This window comes from Anarhichas minor, unplaced genomic scaffold (genome assembly GCF_050575085.1).
Source record: "Anarhichas minor isolate MPS153535 unplaced genomic scaffold, ASM5057508v1 ptg000027l, whole genome shotgun sequence".
NCBI classification, from domain to species: Eukaryota; Metazoa; Chordata; class Actinopteri; order Perciformes; family Anarhichadidae; genus Anarhichas; species Anarhichas minor.
In genome coordinates this window covers 4054542-4074809 of record NW_027466473.1, presented here as the reverse complement: position 1 = coordinate 4074809, position 20268 = coordinate 4054542, and the positions used below count along the sequence as shown (strand labels likewise).

Below are 20268 nucleotides of genomic sequence, written 5' to 3'. Positions count from 1 at the left end.
GCTGATACATATTACCAGCTTAAAAATTGGATTTAGATGCAAGTAAAACCTTTTGGGGGATTGTAATCATTAATCTCACACAGGTCATTTATGTAGTTCCCAAACATTGTGTCTTTCATGGAAATCAGTCTGTTTGAAAGCTACTATAATTAATACGCTAGCTCGGCAGCTATCGCAACCAACATCAGTCATGCAGACAACTTCTTCATAGTTACTGCCAACATCAAGTTTACTGTCACATGTCAAACTGTTGATATAAAGAAAGGTTCTTTGAGGACAACCTCATAAATACCTCCAACACCGCTTACTCCCTCTTCCTGCCAAACAGCCGAAGGGGTTCTAAATAAAAGTAGATATGCCAAGTGAGCTGGCAGGAGGAACAATGCTCTTAGTGAGTTCCTCCATGATCTGTGCCACGAGGTGGGGGAGGGGGGGGGGGCAAATTAAAGAAGAAAACTGTGGGCTGGAAGGGCTTAAGGTAATGATTTATGGCCTTGGGTTTCACTGAGTGTTTCTTCATGCATTAGAAGCAGCAGTCCTCTTCTTCATTGACTGGCAGCCAAGACCCTCTTTTTGCTGATTGTGACTTTGCCTAAATGGGAACGCTGAATGTCTGGAGTGCTTTCATGGGAGTGCTTATTGCTCCCGCTTCATTTCCTTCAGTCTGTGTTCAGGACTTCTTAAAGAAGAAGTATTCAATAGCACCCAAGAGTTACCTCATCAGGACTATTTAATAACTTATTACAGAGGATGAACCAGAGGCAGCAATGCATTTTATTGCAGATATAAAACCACACCAAAAAAAAAGGAAATATGCAAAAGCTGCCACTATGTGAAGTTGATTTAAAGGTGATTTTCAGAAAATAAATCATTAATAAATGAAATTATTTTGTAAACATAAGAGCACAGTTGCAGTTTGTATTTGTCCTGATAGCGTCACTCTACTTCGATAGGCATCACATTTAAACATATTGAAATATATTTATTGCTTTTTCCCTGATGATCTGAATAAGTTGCTGAATTTGTCGCTAGACGCTATTTTAGAAATGAAGTCGCTATGAGGGTCTTAAAAGTCACTAAATCTAGCAAGAGAGTCAAGTTGGCAACACTGCCAGCACTTCATCCTGTTGAAGTCTTATCTCAGCAAACACATGCTGGGTTCCTTCCAGCTGATTGAATGAACACAGAGCCACACGGTGTTTGTGGAAAGAGATGGTGGCTCTGTACACTCCAGAGTCTGTGATTAGACAGAACCAATGGAGAACAGGGAGTGGTGAGAGGGATGGTCAAGTATGAGGTGACCTCACTGACAACGCTGAGCTGACGGACTCATGAAAGGCAACAAGGCAAGACAAATGTGTTTAAACAGAAACAAAAGCAAGTGACAGAAAGCATGCCCAGGTCTGCGGGGGGAGTTAACTCAAAAATAATAGATTTGAGGAAAAAGCGCAAGCAGACCGCAGTGACATGCTTATTTCCCAGGCAACCGAGCCAACAGCAATAACACAGCCAATCCCACGAGAAAAAGATTTATGCTCAACATCACTCATTACCACCAGAAGTTGATTAGTGTTGCTCTCGCTGATGTTCCCAAAGAAGCACATCTCAGCAGTTTGGTGGCAGCTGCCGAGCTTCCAGTAATGAGGCAGTCAGACGGACACCTCGTCTTTTGTATGTCCGCTGATGGAAATCTTGTTTGACCCAGCTGCATCTCCATGGAAGGGGCACCCCCCACCTCAGCCCCCCCACCAAGTTTTCTCATCACATCCCCGATGTGAAACACCAGCCCCTGGCACAGAGCCCAGATGGCGTTTGTCTCCCTGCACAACTTATATTTGACCATAAAACACAACCCAACAAGGGCAGGACTCTCACTAAAGCACCATGAAGCGCTAAGTGAACAGGCAGCAATTTCACCATCAGCTACTCTCAAACCTGACTAGAAAGAGGTGCTTGTTAATTGATATTCAGTCCAAGGGGGATTAAAGACCCACGCGGACAAAGAAGTTAAATATGTGTTCAGAATGGCTGTGTGAAGAATGCCCTCCGCTGCTTTCTATTCACCGTGAACTTGGAACGCTCTGTGCTCTGAGAGGCTTCGGCCTGATTCACCCACTGCAGCTGCACAAGGTTCAGCTCCCACAATACACTTATTTTTTGCACATTTTGAAATTACAAATTCTTTGACAAACCACAAAATGCTGACTCAACTGAAAGGTGAGATATTTAACTGTGCTGGGGAAGAAAAAACTGAGTAAACACTTATTAGCTGCCAAGATGAAACCATGCGCTGTTTCTTCTGCCATCTATCGGCTTCAAAGGCTTCGCTGCAGTAGCACCGCGGGGCCCAAATGACCAGATGCGCCCGCAGAAATGGTTGCCGGATAAACAAAAGGCACTATGTATTGTGATCATTGAGTTATTTGAATGTATCAGGGTCTTATGCTAGGCTAGTCTGTAGCTCATTGGGTCGGAATTCCAGTTCTGAAGGATACATTCCTGGCTTTCAAATAACCCACTCACCCCTGTTCTGACATATTCTTCAGGACCATCTGGATCAGAACATATCCACCTGTAGCACAATTAAACACGTTGCAACTCAAGTTCAAATCAAAACAAAGACGACAGGGACAAACTCATCTCCTCGCTCACTTTGTGCGACAGATTGCAGAGTGTTGTTGTGGCATTGGCTATTTGTGTGGCTGTGATTGTGACGATTAGCTGTGACTGGTAGATCAGCACCTTAGGGAGCAACATTGGTGAAGACAGCAGCAGCGTTGTGCACCAGTTGCAGTCGGTTAAGGGATTGTGACTGATACCAACATAAAGTTCATTACAGTGGTCCAGGTGAGGGAAAATAAAAGCATGTAGAACTTTACGTTAATCGGAAGGAGACAGAAGAGATCTGATTTTAGAGATTCTTCTTAACATTTTTTAGGATGTATTATAATAATATTTTTTGAATGACATTTCTTCATAATATACTATGTCATTTATTTTTATGGTATACCATACTTGACTTTTTTAATGGCATACTATGTCATGAATTATTGATGGTACACAGTACTTACTGACACAAAAATCAGCTTCAGCTATTCTGGAGTCCTCGACATAAGAGACTGATAAAGTATAAATCATACTGAATCATGTCTGGAGGTCCATACAGACTATATCCTACTATTTCATGAATGTTCAAGAAGTTCATAAGGAAGCTAAAGAGGTTACTGAATTTAAAATATGTTAAACTCTTTCAACATTAGCTCCTACCTCAGAGCTCCAGCACAGAGAAGATGTTCGCTGCATCATGTTCCTCTTCTTCCCAGATGTTATCCACATGCACATCTACAAGTGAGTGACAAATAAGCACCTGTCTTAACATGCAACACTAAATCATACAACAATAACACACTTTTTATAGAATTAATAGTTGTACTGTAAAGGGGAGGATTGCCTAATGTTCATGAATAAAATGACAAAGATCAAAGCTGAATAGTCTTCCATAGTTCTAACAGACAACGTAAACGTCAGTCCTCCTGCACCCGTCTATACGATGAAACACTAAATAAATACAGTCATCTGAATTATGAGTTGAATTCATCTCAGCTTCAACCATGCTGCACACATCCAGACCAACCTTGGTGTTTGACTGATTACTTTAATCTCTATGAAACTTTTATCTCTATTTTTTTTATGTGAAGCACTTTGAATTACCTTGTTGTTGAAATGTGCTATACAAATAACCTTGCCTTGCAAGTACATTGCATGTATTTTGTCGCTGACTGATTAATAATTCTAATACAATTAAGCTTGTGGGAAAGTGTGTTTTTAGGAAACATTACATGACTTTGTGGCCAAGTGTGTCACATTAAAAACAGAGAGGCTTTGAACAGATGCTGGCAGTAAGCTAGTTAGAAACACGTTTCTGTGGTGAGAGCAAAGATATGTCTTACTAAAAACGTTCATGTTTGTGAGTCACAAAATGACAGTACGCCTCCTCAGATTCAGAAACGTCATGTTTCTACGAACTCATTTTCACACAGACCACCTCAGAGCATCACTCAGATAATATCAGGGCATCCTGATGTGGATTTTCTAAATGAAAGCCCTTTTTATTGGCTAAGTGGATAGCAGGGCTGTCTTTCAATCAGAGGGTCGGCGGTTCAATCCCTGGCTCCGGCTCTGCTAGTCGCATGTCGATGTGTCCTTGAGCAAGACACTTAACCCCAAAATTGCTCCTGTAGTTGTGCCTACGGTGTAGAAATGTGATAGACTCTGAATTGTAAGTCGCTTTGGATAAAAGCGTCTGCTAAATGACTGTAATGTAATGTAAAATGTTGCAATAAATCTTAATATTATTCTATTTCCTTGTATATATTGTGCATTTTATATTAAATATTTTCACTGTTATTTTTATTGTATATATTGTGCATTTTCATTTTTATATTTAATATTCTTTACTCTGTTATTTTTATTGCTTTACCTGTACCATAAATTCCCCTTGAGGGACTAATAAAGTAACTATCCGTCAATGTTCCCAATACATTGAGTTCAGAATTAATAGCAAAAAGCCTTTTACCTCAAAGTCATTTCACTTCAGAATGACGGCAGACCACTTCAGTGTCACTCAAACCAGTATCAGGACATTCAGATGTGTATTTTCAAAGTTAAAGCCCTTTAAAATGCTTCTACAGTAAGAATATTAACTCCTAATAGTAAAACTATTAATCAAATGTTTACTTCAAGTAAAGAGTGAAAGAGAGTAATTATCAGCACAATGTACATAAATGTACTTAACGTCTGTTTAAGGATGAGCTTTTAATTCTGATATGATGCTGGGTAGTTTAATGAAGAGTAATGCATCATATGTGAATTGTTATATTATGTGTCAAATGTCAATCTGCAGCGTAACATTCCTCTACCAGGTAAATGTAGTACTTCAATGATTTCCTCTGACGTAGAGTAGACAGTAAGTAGTATACAGTTGAGTTGTGCTGTGGGGCCTTTTGTAAGATATGTTGGGGTATAAAATTATTAAGAATGGTAACACAATTCCATATTCTCCATATCTAAGCATCATAATAAATCTGTAGCTGTTAGAGGCCCTTTTGGTTGGGGGCCACAGGCCCCTGGTGCTGTTGACCTCGAATAGCTGTGAATGTGAACATGTTTTCAAAGGGAACTGTTGCTAGTCACGTAAATGTCTGATTGCTAAACTTCAAACATTTGTTTGGCCACAATTGGGATTATTAAGTTCCAATAAATATTTAAGTTTCATAAAAACGTACAGTGGCTATAACCAGGGACATGGTCAGGTGTATTTGCAGGTCACGAGTGTTTAACCAGATACAAGCAGCTACAGACCAGAAACTCAGCGATAATGGCTGCCATGCTAGCAAACAACAATTAGCCAATTCATTTAAAAAAAGAAGCAATAAGGAAGAGGCGGTGGTAGAGATACGTGTTGGTGTCGTATATGACACCAAAGTACTCTAATTACTATCTTTTAGAACGTCTATGTAACGCCCCGGACTTGACACTCACCGTAAAATGGCCGCGATCCCGTCACCGCCGTAGACTTCCAACGGGGGCGGTGGTTCGAGACGTGTCCCGCCCAGAAGCTTCGTCACACACTTTGTAGAGACTTTATGAAACTAATAAATCCAACAATAAATGTCTTCTGTGATTAGTTATCCATTTATCCGTGTTGAAAGGAGTCGTTTTCGATAGCCGATAACTGAAGTCCGCCGACGGCACCAGTTATCAGTACCCATGATGCATTGTGTTTATCAAGTCTGTCTGTATTTTCCATTACCCATCATTACCATTATATTTAGTATGCCTGGGAAATATTCAGTATATCCCAATACATAGTTGCAGTATGCCAAAAATACCAGAAATGTTCTACTGCATTAAATTCCGCCCCCGAATGTAAGCATACAATAAAGGATGAATCCACCTTAAATTTGAACACAAATGTATTTCTAACTACAGATAATTAAACCATATTTGTGGGGTGAGGTGCAAAATAACGTATTGTGCTGTGAAATACACAGCATAGAGGCGCATCAGCAAAGTGTATGTGTATGATATATATGCACTCGTTAATGTAAATTTTGTTCAGTATATAATTATAGTGACCTGGTCGAGGTGCGTGTGTTAGTCTCAGCTGTTCTCCCCTTCTCTAACAAACTGCAGGTCGTGCATCGGGTCCTCTGGGTTTCAAACCGCTAATTAAGCCTGCCCATCAGCATCATGGCCCGTAGTAAACTGCCTCCGTCTCTACTCCATAATCATCACAGTATTTGGCCTCATGCTCCACTTCAAGTCAATAGAAATAATGAGCAAAAATTAGGGGATGCCGCCGCCAATAATGATAATTAATGCCCCATAAACATTTGCAATCCCAACCAGGTCTACTTAGAAAGGTCTCTCAGAAGGCCCACACGCACACACTCAGATAAGTCATGCCCTGCTATTTTTATTTTTTGAACTCGGGTAAAACAAGGACAACATACAATATATCTCCAAATCAAATTACTTGTCAGATCTTATGACAAAGACAGATGGTGATGAGTCAGCGTATCAGGTGTCACAGGGAGTCTATAGGAGCTCAGACGATGGAGGATCAGGAAAGAGAAGACTGTTGTCACACTCAACAAGTCTTCCCACCAGCTGCTGTCTCAGTGGGGAAAGTTCCCTCTGTTTGTTCAATGTGCTTCAGTGCGTTCAGCAGGAAGGATGGACGTAGTAGCAAAGGAAGGCTTGTGAGGCCTGGAGGTGTAAAGAGAGGTGAGACAACCCCAAAAGTGCATTATGGAAACTCCCCAAATGGCAGAAATGAGAAACGGTTGAAAACTCCTCCACTCACCTCAGCCTCCTCAGGTCAGTCTATTTTCTTTATGCTAAAGTAACCAAATAGATACAGAGCTGCTTTGCTGCTGACGAGTATTCGTTTGGTTTTGCGTTTCTATGTATTTCTTATTGTGTGTGTAGACATTTGAACTCTTTTTGTTAGTGAGAATCTTTTACTCGTTTTTGTTTAGTGGTACACTTTGGGATTAAAGCTGTTAAAGTAAGACAAAGTGTTGAAAAGCAACGTATAAGTACATTTACTCAAGTGCTGTACTTAAGTACAACTTTGAGCTACTATATGCTCTTCTATACCTAAACTCCACTACAATTCAGAGGAGAGACTTGCAGTTTTACTCTATTAGCTACAAGATACCTTTCAGTTTATTAATCATATCATTTCTTTGTTCTTTCCTAATCATCCCACGACCCCTCTGGAGTGACCCTTTGGAGGGGCCCGACCCCGATGTTGGGAACCACTGGAAAAACTACCAAATAAAATAGTTCAAGCTAGGTCCACCTCTATTAATAAAATGCTGCTTACAGTTGATGCGTCACAATCTCATTTCATACATTACAATGAATCCCTTCTTAGAATTTTCCTGATATTATTTCTGTAGGCTTTTACTTACAATACAGTCAGGGCCATAAGTCGTGATTTTGCCTCTTTACACCCAAGTGAGCAGGCTTCTCCCTTACTGAAGATAACACTGAAGGCAGAAAGACCCACAAACAGGCAGCAGCTGAAGGAGGCTCACTGTTTTTGGTGACTATGGGTGCTATATTTCAGGATGTCAAGGATTTTCCTCCAAGTATTAAAAATAATGATTATATTCACAAATATGTTAGTTTGTCTAATTACTTTTAAGTCAAGTGAAGTATTTCAGGTCCTGGGACAGCTAGACGGGGTTTGAAACAGAGCTCAGATCCTCAGTACAGCGTGTGACGAGCTAGACATCAGCTACTTTCATGACTAAACAGGGCGACGTGTGCAGGGAACCCAATCTGTGCAAAACACTGGAGAACATACATTCCTCCAGATTGATGACTTTAGTGGCGTTGAGTTATGGGTGGAGTCAAATTCAAGACTATTCCAAAAGAGGATTTTGATTTATGAGACGATGCTGGTTCACCACACGGATTGTTTGTAGCGATCAGAGTTCCCGGAAATTTGTATTTCTCCAGGAAATTAGTCCAAAAATGCATCATTGAAATGAAAGTTATTAAAGTCTGATTCTAATAAGCTGCATAATAATAGCTGAGTGAGCACAGGGTCACATACAGGTCTTTGACAACAGATATCAGGTCAGTGTGATACTTACCATGCTCACAAGTTAGGCTTCCCATCACCTTAATGTCTCAAATATACAGTATATATATACATATATGTCATTAATAATAATAATGTCAGTGTCCATGTTGTTGGGTAAGCAAAACAAAAGTCAACATCAGGCAAAACATTTGTTTATTTGGCCTAAAAGGGCCATAAATAAAACTTTATTCTCTCGATGTATTAACAAGCCACAGGAAGTGCGTGGCCGTCTACCACAGCACTGAAAACAGCTCATTCCGCCGGCGGTCCACAGAGACGTGAGACCCTTCTGAGATACTCTGAGCCGCATGATAATTCTGAAGGCTTCTTCCTTCTCACTTCCTTAGAAAGAAGAAAAAACGTGGTAATACTGTACCAAAGTGGAGGCGGAGCAGCAGAGGAGGGGGCTTCAGGAAGGGTTTGGAGTGCGGTCGGGGAAGCTTGAATCAAACAGTAACAACAATAATAATAATAATCTATGAAAAACCCTCAAACGTGGTTTCTTTCAAATAAAAAAAAAGCTGAAGCAGCGTGCTTGGCTTTCAACCACTGCAGGATTGCCACTGTGTTTTTCCATCTCTCTCTCATTTCTCGATTCCCTCCCCAACAGTCCATCCTCCTTCCTCTGGTCTGTTCTGCTTCAAAATAAAAAGTGAAATGATATTTATAACGGTAAAATCTATAGCAGCAAAAGAGTAACAGAGGAGTAACAGCTAAAAGCAAGAGACCCCTGGATTTAGAAGGAAGGCATGGGTTAAGAGACTTCCATGGATGTCTGGCCGGGTCGGGCCCGTGATGGTGGAGAGGTGTCCGTCCGGAGCTCATCTCCCGTCGGTGGGCACCCTGCCCACGGCGGCCATGACGCGGCCGAACCGCTCGCTCAGCTCCAGCGTGGAGTAGCTGGGCAGCTTGGGAGGGTCGTGGAAGCTCTTGATCTCCGTCGAGCAGTCCAGCAACTTGGGGAGGAAGTCGGTCAGCTTCTCCTGGAGGCTGGCTGCAGCAGCAGGAGGAGGAGGAGGACAGACAGGAGCAAAGGGAATGATTAACTGGATCGGCCTCGCAACACACAAAGTGGTGAAAGTCAGATTCCTAAACGCAGAAATCACAGGGTAAATATTTTCCGTGTGATATCAGGCGTAGCTTGAAAGCCTGTTCCACAACAGAAACAGATTGTGGAGCTGGTGATAATACTCAGCTTTTTCCTGAACACAGGCCAGGAACTGTGAGAGAGACTGGAACATGCTGATAAGAGCTGAATCCTCTTCACTCGCATTTCTTTACACAGACATTATTTTCCAGGAGAGATTTCTTTGTGCAATCTGACAGACCATCTTTGGTCGTACGTGGGGCAGCAACAACTTCAGTTTACATGATTTAAATTCAAACGTTTGGCCTTCCATTTATCAACTTATTGTTTCAGCACTAGTCTGGCTTTAAATGTATTTGTGCCATTTCTGAAGATATATGCGGATGAGACATACTGACAGCTGGCAACACTTCACTTTAAATCCCACTTCTAAGAAACATTTGTTAATATGGCAACAACTAATCATTATTCTCATTGAAATCCTAGATATTCAGTAAAATCACATATGAAAAAAACTACATATTTTTGAAGTACATTTCCCATCGTTGGTGGTCAGTAAATGATGATTAATCGATTATTAAAATACTTGCTGATTAGTTCACTGACTAATCTTCTTTGTTTGTTGTAATTGTTGCAGATCTAGTTTATCACACGATTAGCAGATAGAACTGTTTAGTAGCATTTTTCAACAACTGTTACTTCTTCTCTGGTCGTACATAAGCGGAGGCTGATGTATAAACAGATGATGATGACACTGTAGTAAAACACTGGTCTGATTAGACTAACGCTTAAAATGTCCTCAGAACTACATTATAGTGAGTCCTAAAGCACTTACTCAATGCAGGTGCTGCATTGAGGAGACCAACATGTCTAGTAATCTGTAATAAATCTCTTATACGTTAGACTTCCACTGACAGAGCGGTTATTGCTGGGGAGCAACATTTAGATTTCCCAGGACAAGTGGAAACGCTGGCCGACCTCAAAGCCTGTCGACCATGTGAACCGAGCTGTGGCCTGGTTCTGATGATCTTTGGGAATGTTCTAGTAACCTAGGACCTCAACTCTCCAGAAATATCGAATAGGCCGCGTCTGTCTCTCTCTCAGGGACTCACGTTCCATCTCCTGGCCCAGGTAGGAGCACCAGCGGTTCCTCATGTCCTCCACTGCCAGCAGGTCTCGCTCGGTCTCGTGGATCAGCAGCAGTGGGATGCAGAGCACCACCAGCTCATTCATGATGCCCAGGCCCGTGGTCACCTCCGGCTCTTCTCCTGACTCAAACATGGCAGCCGCTTGCTCGTTTAATTTCTGCGGGGGGAGACCATGAAGAATCTTTAATGCGGGAGATTATAGGAGTTACTAAGACAGTTGTCTAATACATTCATTCATATTACTAGAAAGCAGGGAGTGTCTGTCTTTATGTATGACTGTGTGTGTGTGTGTGTGTGTGTGTGTGTGTGTGTGTGTGTGTGTTGCTGGGGACCAAAGGACGAGACACATTCAGTTCTAAAAACGTTGACTAAACATGCCCAACGCGCTCAGTGCAACAAAGGGGGCGGGGCTTCAGGGGCAGTTCCCGTTTTACTGTGGTAACGTAACGTTACTGCCGAACTCGTCTTCCCTTCCCTGGAGTCAACGGCCAAAGAGGGAGCCTTTGATATACTTCCATGTTTCACAACTACAGCTCCACCTTTACAGGGTGAAAACCTCTGCTCTGGACTCTGAAGAACACGAAGATTATTAAGATATGAAAGAACTTTGCTGACTGACATTTTTACTGCGTCATTTATTTCCCTATTCTTGCTTTATTCTTTCTAGACGTTTTCCACCCACAGTAACCTCACAGCACCGTTAATATCACAGAATAATCTCCTGCCACTGGAACTGAAGAGGGTCCTGAGGTTCATGTGGATTCAAGCTTTTCTTGCGGTTCTTGTCCAAACCCCCTTGCTGTCACAGACAAACTCCCTGACCTCCTCTCTGAGGAAACAAGCTTTTTTGTATTTTTTTAATGCGAGCCAGTTTGGAACCGGGGACTGCGGGGCTGGAAGAAAACACCCAAGTACATTAACTGTGTCAATGTTAGCAGTGTTTTCAATTAAAACAAGAGCTGGAGGTAAACAGCTGAGCGGACGGAGCCAGAGGTTCTGGCCAGAGATCTGAGATGACCGATCGGGCCGTGCGGGGCTGAGGTTTGAGGTGAGCCAAGGACACGCTTGTGTCTCATGCTAATGTGTTTACACTCGCTGGCCCTCCTGCTTCCTATTCCCACTCCAATGATTACATTATGAGCACAATGCTGGTGTAAGGTTACTGAGTGCACCGCCGAGGACCAGTGCGAGGCCGATCCGACCAAAATACCCTCAGCCCTAACCAATAACACGCAGCGCACAGCCTGGAGCTTTGGAGGGGCTGAAATGAAAAGGGGCCTCACAAAATCGCAAAACGCTGAAAGGATTTTCATCTGGCAGCATCGGATGAAAAAAAAACCTCAGTCGAATCTTTTGTGGGCTGCGAGCAAGCCAAAGCAATGTCTCAGCGAGAGCAAATTTGATTATCGTGCCACAGCTCGGTACTGAAGGAGCAATGTCTGTCCGTGTTAGTTTTGCTGAGTCACTTTAGCGGGGACAAAGTGGGACGTCTGATACGGAGGAGACGGGGATCCCAGGGACAGAGCTGCTGGACACAAAGGTAACACCCTCTGTTATCCACTCATTTCAATAGAGAATCCACACATGCACGCAGTGCCTCACCAGCAAACACTCTCGACGGTAATGACCAAGCAGCTCCTCGTCGTGCCCTCTGTACTGCCCTTTAGACAAAAGCTCCTTGTTGTACTGGTATGAGTAAATCAGATACATCAGAGCCTCCATGTAACTGGGGGAAGAGAAGATAAACAGATGTTACACTCAGATTAAACAGTATGAAAGCTGCACCGAGGACTTATGAAAGGGAACTGTCTCACAGAGGAAATAAACCCGATGAACTCACTGCACAACTGCAAAGTGAGGGAGTTGCCGCCCTCTGCAGGTGACATTTCAACATTCACTGGCCACTACACACGGGGAATTAACTGAAGACAAATGTCACGCGCAACATTAAACTCACGAGTTAAAGCTCTAATAAAATAGTTCAATGTTTCCACTGCTGGATATTAGGAGGAGCAGAGCTAAGGTGTCGCCATACTTTGTCTTCTGAAAGAGCTCCAGGCCAGTCATCATGAAGATTGTTGTCTCGCGGAAATTCCGGTAAGCCTGATGCCACATCTGATGAAGATAAACAGAGGTCAGCGTCGAAAGCCTCACTCAAATGCACATCGACCTGCAAATACTGGCATTTTAATGTCACAGCAAAGAGAATGTATAACACTGCATTAAACGCTGTATAAAAAGACTCAAATCTACTATTTTAGACAAGTAAAGACACCGCTGCTGACCTCGTATTCATCCATGTTGACCTCCTCGGGTTTGATTAGGTCCAGTTTGGCACGTGCCACATTCATAATGCTCTTACATCTGTGGGGAGACAGGAAGAGGAGCCGGCGTTAGCGATGAGTCATTGTGAGCTACTCCAGAGATGAAACAGTCCACCCTGGCCCTAGGCCTCAACATGGCCTCACAAATCACTCTTTAGTGCTGAGAGGAGAAGTGAAACACTCCTCCGGAGGCTCCTATTGAGGCCACATGCACACGTATATCTAATTATCTCGCTCAAAATAGCAGAGAAGGGAGAAATCAATTCTTCACTCATGAATATGGATCGAGGCCATCAAGCGTCGCTGGAAAGTTTTAAGAGATAGTAAGGGGCACTGCGTACCCTAATGACATGAACAGCACAATGTTCATAGGGAGGGAATCTTGATATTTTCCAGCAGTATATAAAAAAAGTCATTAAAAAGTCATGCGTCTCCTAAGACCAGTGCTTGAACGGACTTGCAGCAGTGAAGCGCTGACCAGGGAGACAGTGAACCAGTTTGTCAGAGGAAAGGTCTCTGCTTCCCTCTGCTGGTCACTATGAGTAAGTGCATTAAGTTTAAGTCATTCCATTAAGTGCACTTCATTTTATAGCACATTTATATTAACACACAACGTTGTGGCAGAGTGTACAGTCTAACCGACACTCTCTAAACTGACGCGTCCCCTGACATATTTTATGGATAGTTTGTGATTGGATATAACGTGATAACTGCAGGAGGTTTGTGTCATAAGAGCAATTTGGATGCATTTTGAGCAGATTATTTCCAGTTCAAGTCCTTTATGAACTTTTAATACAATCCTCTGTTTTTTTTAACAATCATACATACATAATGGCCTTCTTCATTGTTTTCCTCTCCCTCACGCTTGGCCATTGTTTTATTAGCTCTTTGGTTGTTTTAAACTAAGCGGTTCAGCAGAGAGAGAAGGCTGTGAATAAAACTTGTGTTCAGGTCTTCCTTCTCTTTCATCCTGTGAAGTCTTTTAAAGTGTACATAATAAGAATAATCCAAACTATAAAAATGACAATTCCATTTAATTGTCTTCACAGAAATGTCTGAAATGCTGAGATAAAGGTCAGCTATATTTTGTTTGAAAAGTTGTCTTCCACCCCTGTGACCCCCGGGTTGGGAACCAGTGGCCTAACCTACCTCTCATCGAAGGCCAGGTTCCGGTCAGCAAACTGAGTGAGCAGAGTCCTCTCCAGAATCTTCTTGGGCGCCTGGTTTTGGATGAAGTAGACGATGACGTGCTGTAGTCGGTAGTCGTTCTCAGGAGGTGTGTCCTCTTGAGCAAACCTCAGCAGACGAGCATACTCCAGCTTTATGGCCTGAGCAGAGGGACAAAGAGGTGACAAGTCATGGTTAAAAGCCCACTGCGGTTGAGATGGTATGGACATGGATAGTACTACTGATTCTGGTCCTCTTGGGTCGAGAACATGCAATTATAAGGAATTTCTAACGTGATTGTTTTCATAACTTTGAGTTGATTTCTGGAGTCATGATGCACTTTCAAATGTGTGCTCACATTTCTGCAAAATAATTCAAGAGATGAAATTAAAGTGGTGGGACTGCAACAGTCTAATGGATTCTGTAAATGTTGGACTAAGCCGCTGCCAATAATGACGTGTTGACAACAAACGCCGTGTGCAATCATAAGCACGCCATCTTCCCTCTGCGTTGTGGAGAAGTCACAGGTGCAGTGGGTGTTCAGCAGGCTGATGTGTCTCTGTGGGACTTGTGCTTGAATATCAAACACAGTCACTCGCTCTCCTTTCAGCACTTCTCTCTCTGTTGCAAAAAACTGTTGCATATGCAATTTAACAAGTATATTATTGAGATGGAGCCAATTTAGGGATGCTGATTTGCATCCGACTTTTCCCCCATTAGGAATTGATCTCTGTTTTGTTTCACTCTACAACGTCCCTACTGAGAAGTGGCATGTGGAACCGTCACGTTCTATTTGAGAGGCAAGTTAAATGGTAGCCCATTTAAAAAGGGTCTGAACACTTTACTAGAAAGTTCAAAACAAAATGATTTTGGCAACATCGGGGGTGCAGACTGGATGTGGCAACTTTCAATAATCTAATGTGCTGCCCAAACAGTTGAGCGGCTTCGAGCTGAGCACCTGTCTGAATACAGATAACTTTCCCTCAGTTACTCAGAGTTTCTCCGTTACTGTAACTTTTTAAATCCTATACACTGCACTGCAGAAAGTACACATGAGAGGACACATTACAGAGTAGGTGGATGGAGGTGGGATGAGGAGAGGTAGGAGTGCGTACCTTAAAAAAGGCAGTCTCAGGCCCGTTCTTTTCATACACGCTGCTGGATTTGCCAATGGCCATAATTACACCCTGCATGTTGGGGGTCATCATCGCCTGCCCAGGGAAGCAGGAACCATGTCAAACAAAACAACAGGTCCTCGTGACGAAACCGAGCAAGGTCACCCACTGTGTTATGTGCCCGGAGGCAACTACAATAGAGCGTGCTGCATGCCGGTCATCACTCAGCAAGTCCATGCATTGGTTAGAGCCACGCAGTTGTGAGACACACAGCATTCGGTTCAATGGCACGATGCGGGACCCTCATTAGGACGCCGTGTGGCAGCTGTGTGTGGCACAGGGCATTCTTGCCACGTCCATGACACCGTGTCCTAACTGGCCCCGAGCGACGCAGCACCACGTATCTCTGACCTTTTATCAGACGCCCTGTTTCTATTCATTCCTGTCGCGCGCCTCCAAAGTGCTGCAGTAGACGAGGAACGGCTGATTGGAGAAGTTGAAATGAGGAGTTATCTAAACGATACCTCCTCATTTCACTCCAAAAACCTTAATAAGGAGGTAGTTGGCTGGAGGGAGATCGCCCGAGAGCTTCCTACTTGCTGTTGGCTACATTGTGTGTCATTTCCAGTAAATATCGCAATATCAATCAAGTGATTTCTGGTTAAAAAGAACAAAGTACTAACAAGTACAACTCACCTAATCTTTTCGGTGATTATGTCTCCCATCTGATCTGGATTGACATATGAAAGGTGTTTTTTTTACACGACGTAACATAGTGCTTGCCGTTAGGACACGGTACATCTCTCTCTGTGGTTGAGTTCTCTGACATCATTACGGTTGTTGTGTGCGTGTGTGTGTGTGTATATATTTAAATTTAGAATATTGGTTGACAGCCATGGTGAGGTAGATAGTGAACAGTGCAGGAGTCAGGAATACTGAGCAGCAGCAACTCACTCAGAACGCACTGACCTAAATCTACTGCTGATATCATGCTGACCCCCCAAAAAAAGAAAGCATATCATGATAACTTCATGAAGTATGTGCAAACTATAACAAACATCCTCCATGTGAGCATTTGGTTTTATACACTGGAGAAAGGTAGGTTTCAACATACAACAGCTTTTTCAAATCCCAACATGGGCCTGTGCTCTGATCTCACTTCAGAGTGACCTGTGTGACGAAGCAGACCGTAGTGTTCTGCTAAAAGGTCAACCCGCCTCTGTGCCAAGATGCAGACTCGCTCGAGAAGAGACTTTTCACACCAGAGTAACGCAGGAAGGCCAACAAAAGAGGTCTGTCTCATTGCGCAGCATTTCCCTCCTCATGCCGATCCTGGGTCAGATTGTCTCAGGTGTGAAAAACCTTCTGCAGAGCCGTGTGAGCGGGCAACGATGCCCTCACACCATATGTCAAACAAGCACAGTCAGCACAAAAACGGGAGAGGAGGGTGTGTCTGGGCGAGGGCTACCTCATCATCGTACCCCCCCTCTTCTGACTCAATGAGAAAGGTCCCCACGTTGGGAATGGCCACCTCGACCGTGCGCTGGCCAGGGGCCTCGCCCTCCGTGACCAGGTCAGGAGGAGGGGGGGCGGAGGGGGTGCACACCTGGACTTCAGGCTGAGAGGAGGAGGGAGGGGGGGGAGACTGTAGAGAGAATGGACAGATGAAACAAGAAGGACAGAGGACTGATGGAGAGGCAGGGAACATTGCACGTAAAGGAGGAAAAACAGATTATTAGAGAAGTGGAGCTCATCAAATGAAGTGGGCTTGACAGATCAATTCCCTTTAAATCCACGATCAGACTCACTGGACACAACTGTTGAAACTACACAGCTCTCCTTCTGTGCCAAAATGCCTTCTAGAGTTCGGCTGAAGATAAAAATGTTTTTTTGTATTTTTAGTAAGAAGTTTCATCTTTATGCTACTTTCCCTCACAGCGGCTCAGCAAAGAAACTGTTCTGTTTTTGAAAAATGATTTTAACCTGCATTAACGAAACGAGCTGAACACAACACAATACTGACATACTGTAACCTCTCAACTTGTTAGCAAGCAGTTTACACATCATTCATTTGGAGTTGTGTTTCTGACGAGCTGGTGAACGTACGCACACTATTCTCTCTGTTTTTAGCTGTGGTCCGGCCTCCACCAGCTCCAGGAGGAGAATATGGCTCCACTAAAGGCTCCACTATGTTCACCAGCTAGTCGCTAACTTTGTCCGGCTGCTGAGCAGGTAGTAAACGGTGGGCTTTGAGAGCTTTTTTGCAGAAAATTAAACAGCTGCCCTCGGTAACACTATGAGAGCAGTGAACAAAAACAGTGACGCAGGTCAGAAAACCAAAACAAGAAGCTAAAAGTCTCTATGAAGCCGTACGGAGCCGAGAGTCTATAGAGGTCATTTTCATAACACATAGTTCAAATGACTCGGAAATAAATGATTGTATTCTTATTTAAATATATGCGTATTAATGATGTCTTAGAGCTGGTGTTAGGAAGTTAAACAGCTCATAATTCCCTTTCTTCTATCTTTTATATATTGCTGTGAAAACATCTGCTGCAAACAACTGGATTCATTCAAGTTTCTCACCAAAAACTCCTTTTTACAAGAATACATTTGAACACATCATGATAATGTTATCATTTATTTGCCTAATTTTCAGTTTTACCGAGTAGAGTCAAGCTCGAACGCATCACAATGCAAGTCAGTGCAACCTCCAACAACTTCAGCCGATTACTCTGAGCTGCATGACGGGAATGAATCACAATACAACAAGTGTCTGATTAGGTTAGTTGTTCAAAGTGTGTTTAACGTTGCTCCTCCACGGCTTATTTTGGACTTGCAGTTGTGACAAATTGAAAAATATTACGTCTTCATGTCTGTCACACCGACAACATGTGTGTGTGTGTGTGGCTGTAACTTTACTGTCAGTGTTGACTATCATGCTGCACATGTGACCGGAAAAAAATGAAATACGAGATGAGGTCGTGGCCGGTTTCAATCGGCTGCATCTCTAATAAAACTATTGATTACAGCAGCTTTAAAACGCTCTTGTATTGACACTTGGATGTTACATTTTAGGAGCCAAATGTGACATCACATTTAATTAATGAAATAGAAACCTTTTTCAAATTTCTCCAAATGACATAAAAACACAGGTGGATACACTTCAGTTTGTTGATCGGTATTAACAAACTGACATGTCAGAAAGACAGACGTAGTGTGTTCTGTGTGTTTTACATACAGCGTTTAACAGCGCCTCGGGGCTCCTCTCCTCATGCTCAGCAGCAGCCCTGGAGATGGCCCTCTCCGTGTCCTCCTGCAGGTGTTTGGAGTCATTCGTGGGTGATGGCTGCTCCATGTACTCGGGCTCCTGCTGGGGTACTGTGGGAGGGCAGATGGCACCATGAGAGAAACAAAAAAATGCACAGTTCTTCACTGAAGTTTTCTTTTCTCAGGAAGTGCACGAGGTCTACATTCATCTGGAAATGATCCATCGCGTTTACAGGATTACATGTGGGAAGCTCGTATTTTGGACAGGTGCCTAGAGTCAAATGTAGTTTAGGTCCACGTTAAAAGTATCAATTGGGTTCCAACACGCTTGCTTGAATTACAATCCAAGAACAAAAACCTTTCACTGCCTAATGCACCCAATCATCATACCATGTGTCCACCATCATTCAATAGAAATACATTTAAGTGCCGTGGGCTGCATCATAAACGTCAAAGAGCACTTTCTTACAGCCGGCTATTTAAGCCAAGACCTTCCCTGTGATATACTGTGTATATTGTATACAAGAATAAACACACACAGGGAGTTGTAAGGCTGCAAGCCGATATTTCAAGGTCATTTCCATAACATTTTAAAACTCTTTAGGGAACAAGAGTTTTTCTGTATTCATCCTCCTCACTTAATCATTGTACTCTGTAGTCTATGTGTCATGACCCTGACCTGTGTTGTCTGGAGGGCTGGACTCAATACTCATTGGCTGAGGGGAAGAGGAAGAGGTGGAGATGCTGGATGCTGCTGAGGCGGCTGCTGCTGCGGCCAGGGCCAGCTTCTCCTGCTGGGCCTTGCGGACTTGCAGGACGTCCCACTCCTCGACCTCCTTGTCGAACAGCTCGTTGTCCTTCCTCGCATACTGCTTCAGGTCTGGAGGTAGTTTGTCCATGCCGCTGAGTATCTGTCCCGTTTCTTTATCAAACTCCTCTGCAGAGACAACACCGAGAGAGAGACGATGATCGTGATGTGGTCTGCTCAAAAACATGACCGTTACTTGCTGCAATGTTATTTATATATATATTTTCCAACAGAAATAACTATATATTTCAATTAGAACACCAGGAAACAAAAAAACATTGGTGCTCAGACTCAAACTGAAGCTTTTGACAAGAACGTGATTTCTCATTTTCACTCTCAACAGCAGCAGGTCTGAGCTGGACAAACCACTACAAACCGTCTGCAGGAGAGATGGCAATACAAAGTCGCAGTGGAGCCAGCTCCACAGTAAACATGTCTCCCATGGCTGAATCAGTCCTTCACGAGACAAACTAGGAGCAGATGTTATCTTTTGGCCGTGTTTTTGAGAAAGATAACTGATCAGAGACACATATAAACCCTACCACTTGCTAAGCCTTGGTCCATGCTAGGGATGTTAATAAATCATCGTTTTATCATTAACCAACAATATGAATTTGGAACGATAAATGCTAACAGCTAAACAGTAAAGAAAATGTATACTTTTTCACTGAGAGAAACCCTGACTGAGTATATACCGGGCAGAAACACAGCTGACAACCTCGCAGCTTTACTAACTGCCGCTGTGTGCCCATGACAATGCACGCAGCATCGTGCCCGTTTGGTGCATACACTGCGACTGGCTATAAATGGTGGATTCAACCTCTTTGTGCATCGATTATCATTGCAGCTCCCTGTTAGGCACTTCAACCGCAGCCCCCCTGTATGTAAGCAGGAATTTTGTCGGTTAACGAGGTTCGGCTATCGGTCAGTAAAAGCATCCCTTGTCCAGGTTTACCTTCTATGAGGAAGGGCTTCTTGTCATTGATGTACATGAGACAGTAGGCACTGGCGTTGCGGTAGCCTCCGAACGAGTCACGGACCAGCTCCTCCCAGGACGACTTGGTGACAGAGATGTCGTTGTACTTCATCCAGCAGAGCTGATGTGGGTCGTAGATGTAAGCCCAGTAGTGGCCTGCATTTGCCTGGCCTTCATGGACGAGCACTGCATGAAGCCGGTATGGAACCTGG

General features: G+C 43.3%; 1 protein-coding gene across 6 annotated transcripts in view; it reads right to left on the bottom strand.

Annotated features, from left to right (window-relative positions):
- Window positions 1-8297: 8297 nt before the first annotated feature.
- Window positions 8298-20268, bottom strand: part of usp25 (ubiquitin specific peptidase 25) — a 29543-nt gene continuing 17572 nt past the window's right edge. For 3 of the 6 annotated variants that reach the window (XM_076102696.1, XM_076102697.1, XM_076102701.1), the window contains 11 exons: window positions 20036-20264; window positions 18952-19209; window positions 18244-18383; window positions 16471-16647; window positions 15003-15098; window positions 13870-14048; window positions 12682-12760; window positions 12432-12511; window positions 11999-12122; window positions 10361-10553; window positions 8298-9155 (listed from right to left, as the gene is read on the bottom strand). In XM_076102696.1, the coding sequence (XP_075958811.1) occupies window positions 8983-9155; window positions 10361-10553; window positions 11999-12122; window positions 12432-12511; window positions 12682-12760; window positions 13870-14048; window positions 15003-15098; window positions 16471-16647; window positions 18244-18383; window positions 18952-19209; window positions 20036-20264 (1728 nt within the window). In that variant the 3' untranslated portion in view covers window positions 8298-8982. The remainder of the gene's footprint in view (window positions 9156-10360; window positions 10554-11998; window positions 12123-12431; window positions 12512-12681; window positions 12761-13869; window positions 14049-15002; window positions 15099-16470; window positions 16648-18243; window positions 18384-18951; window positions 19210-20035; window positions 20265-20268) is intronic. The other 3 variants (XM_076102698.1, XM_076102699.1, XM_076102700.1) reach the window with 3 other exon arrangements.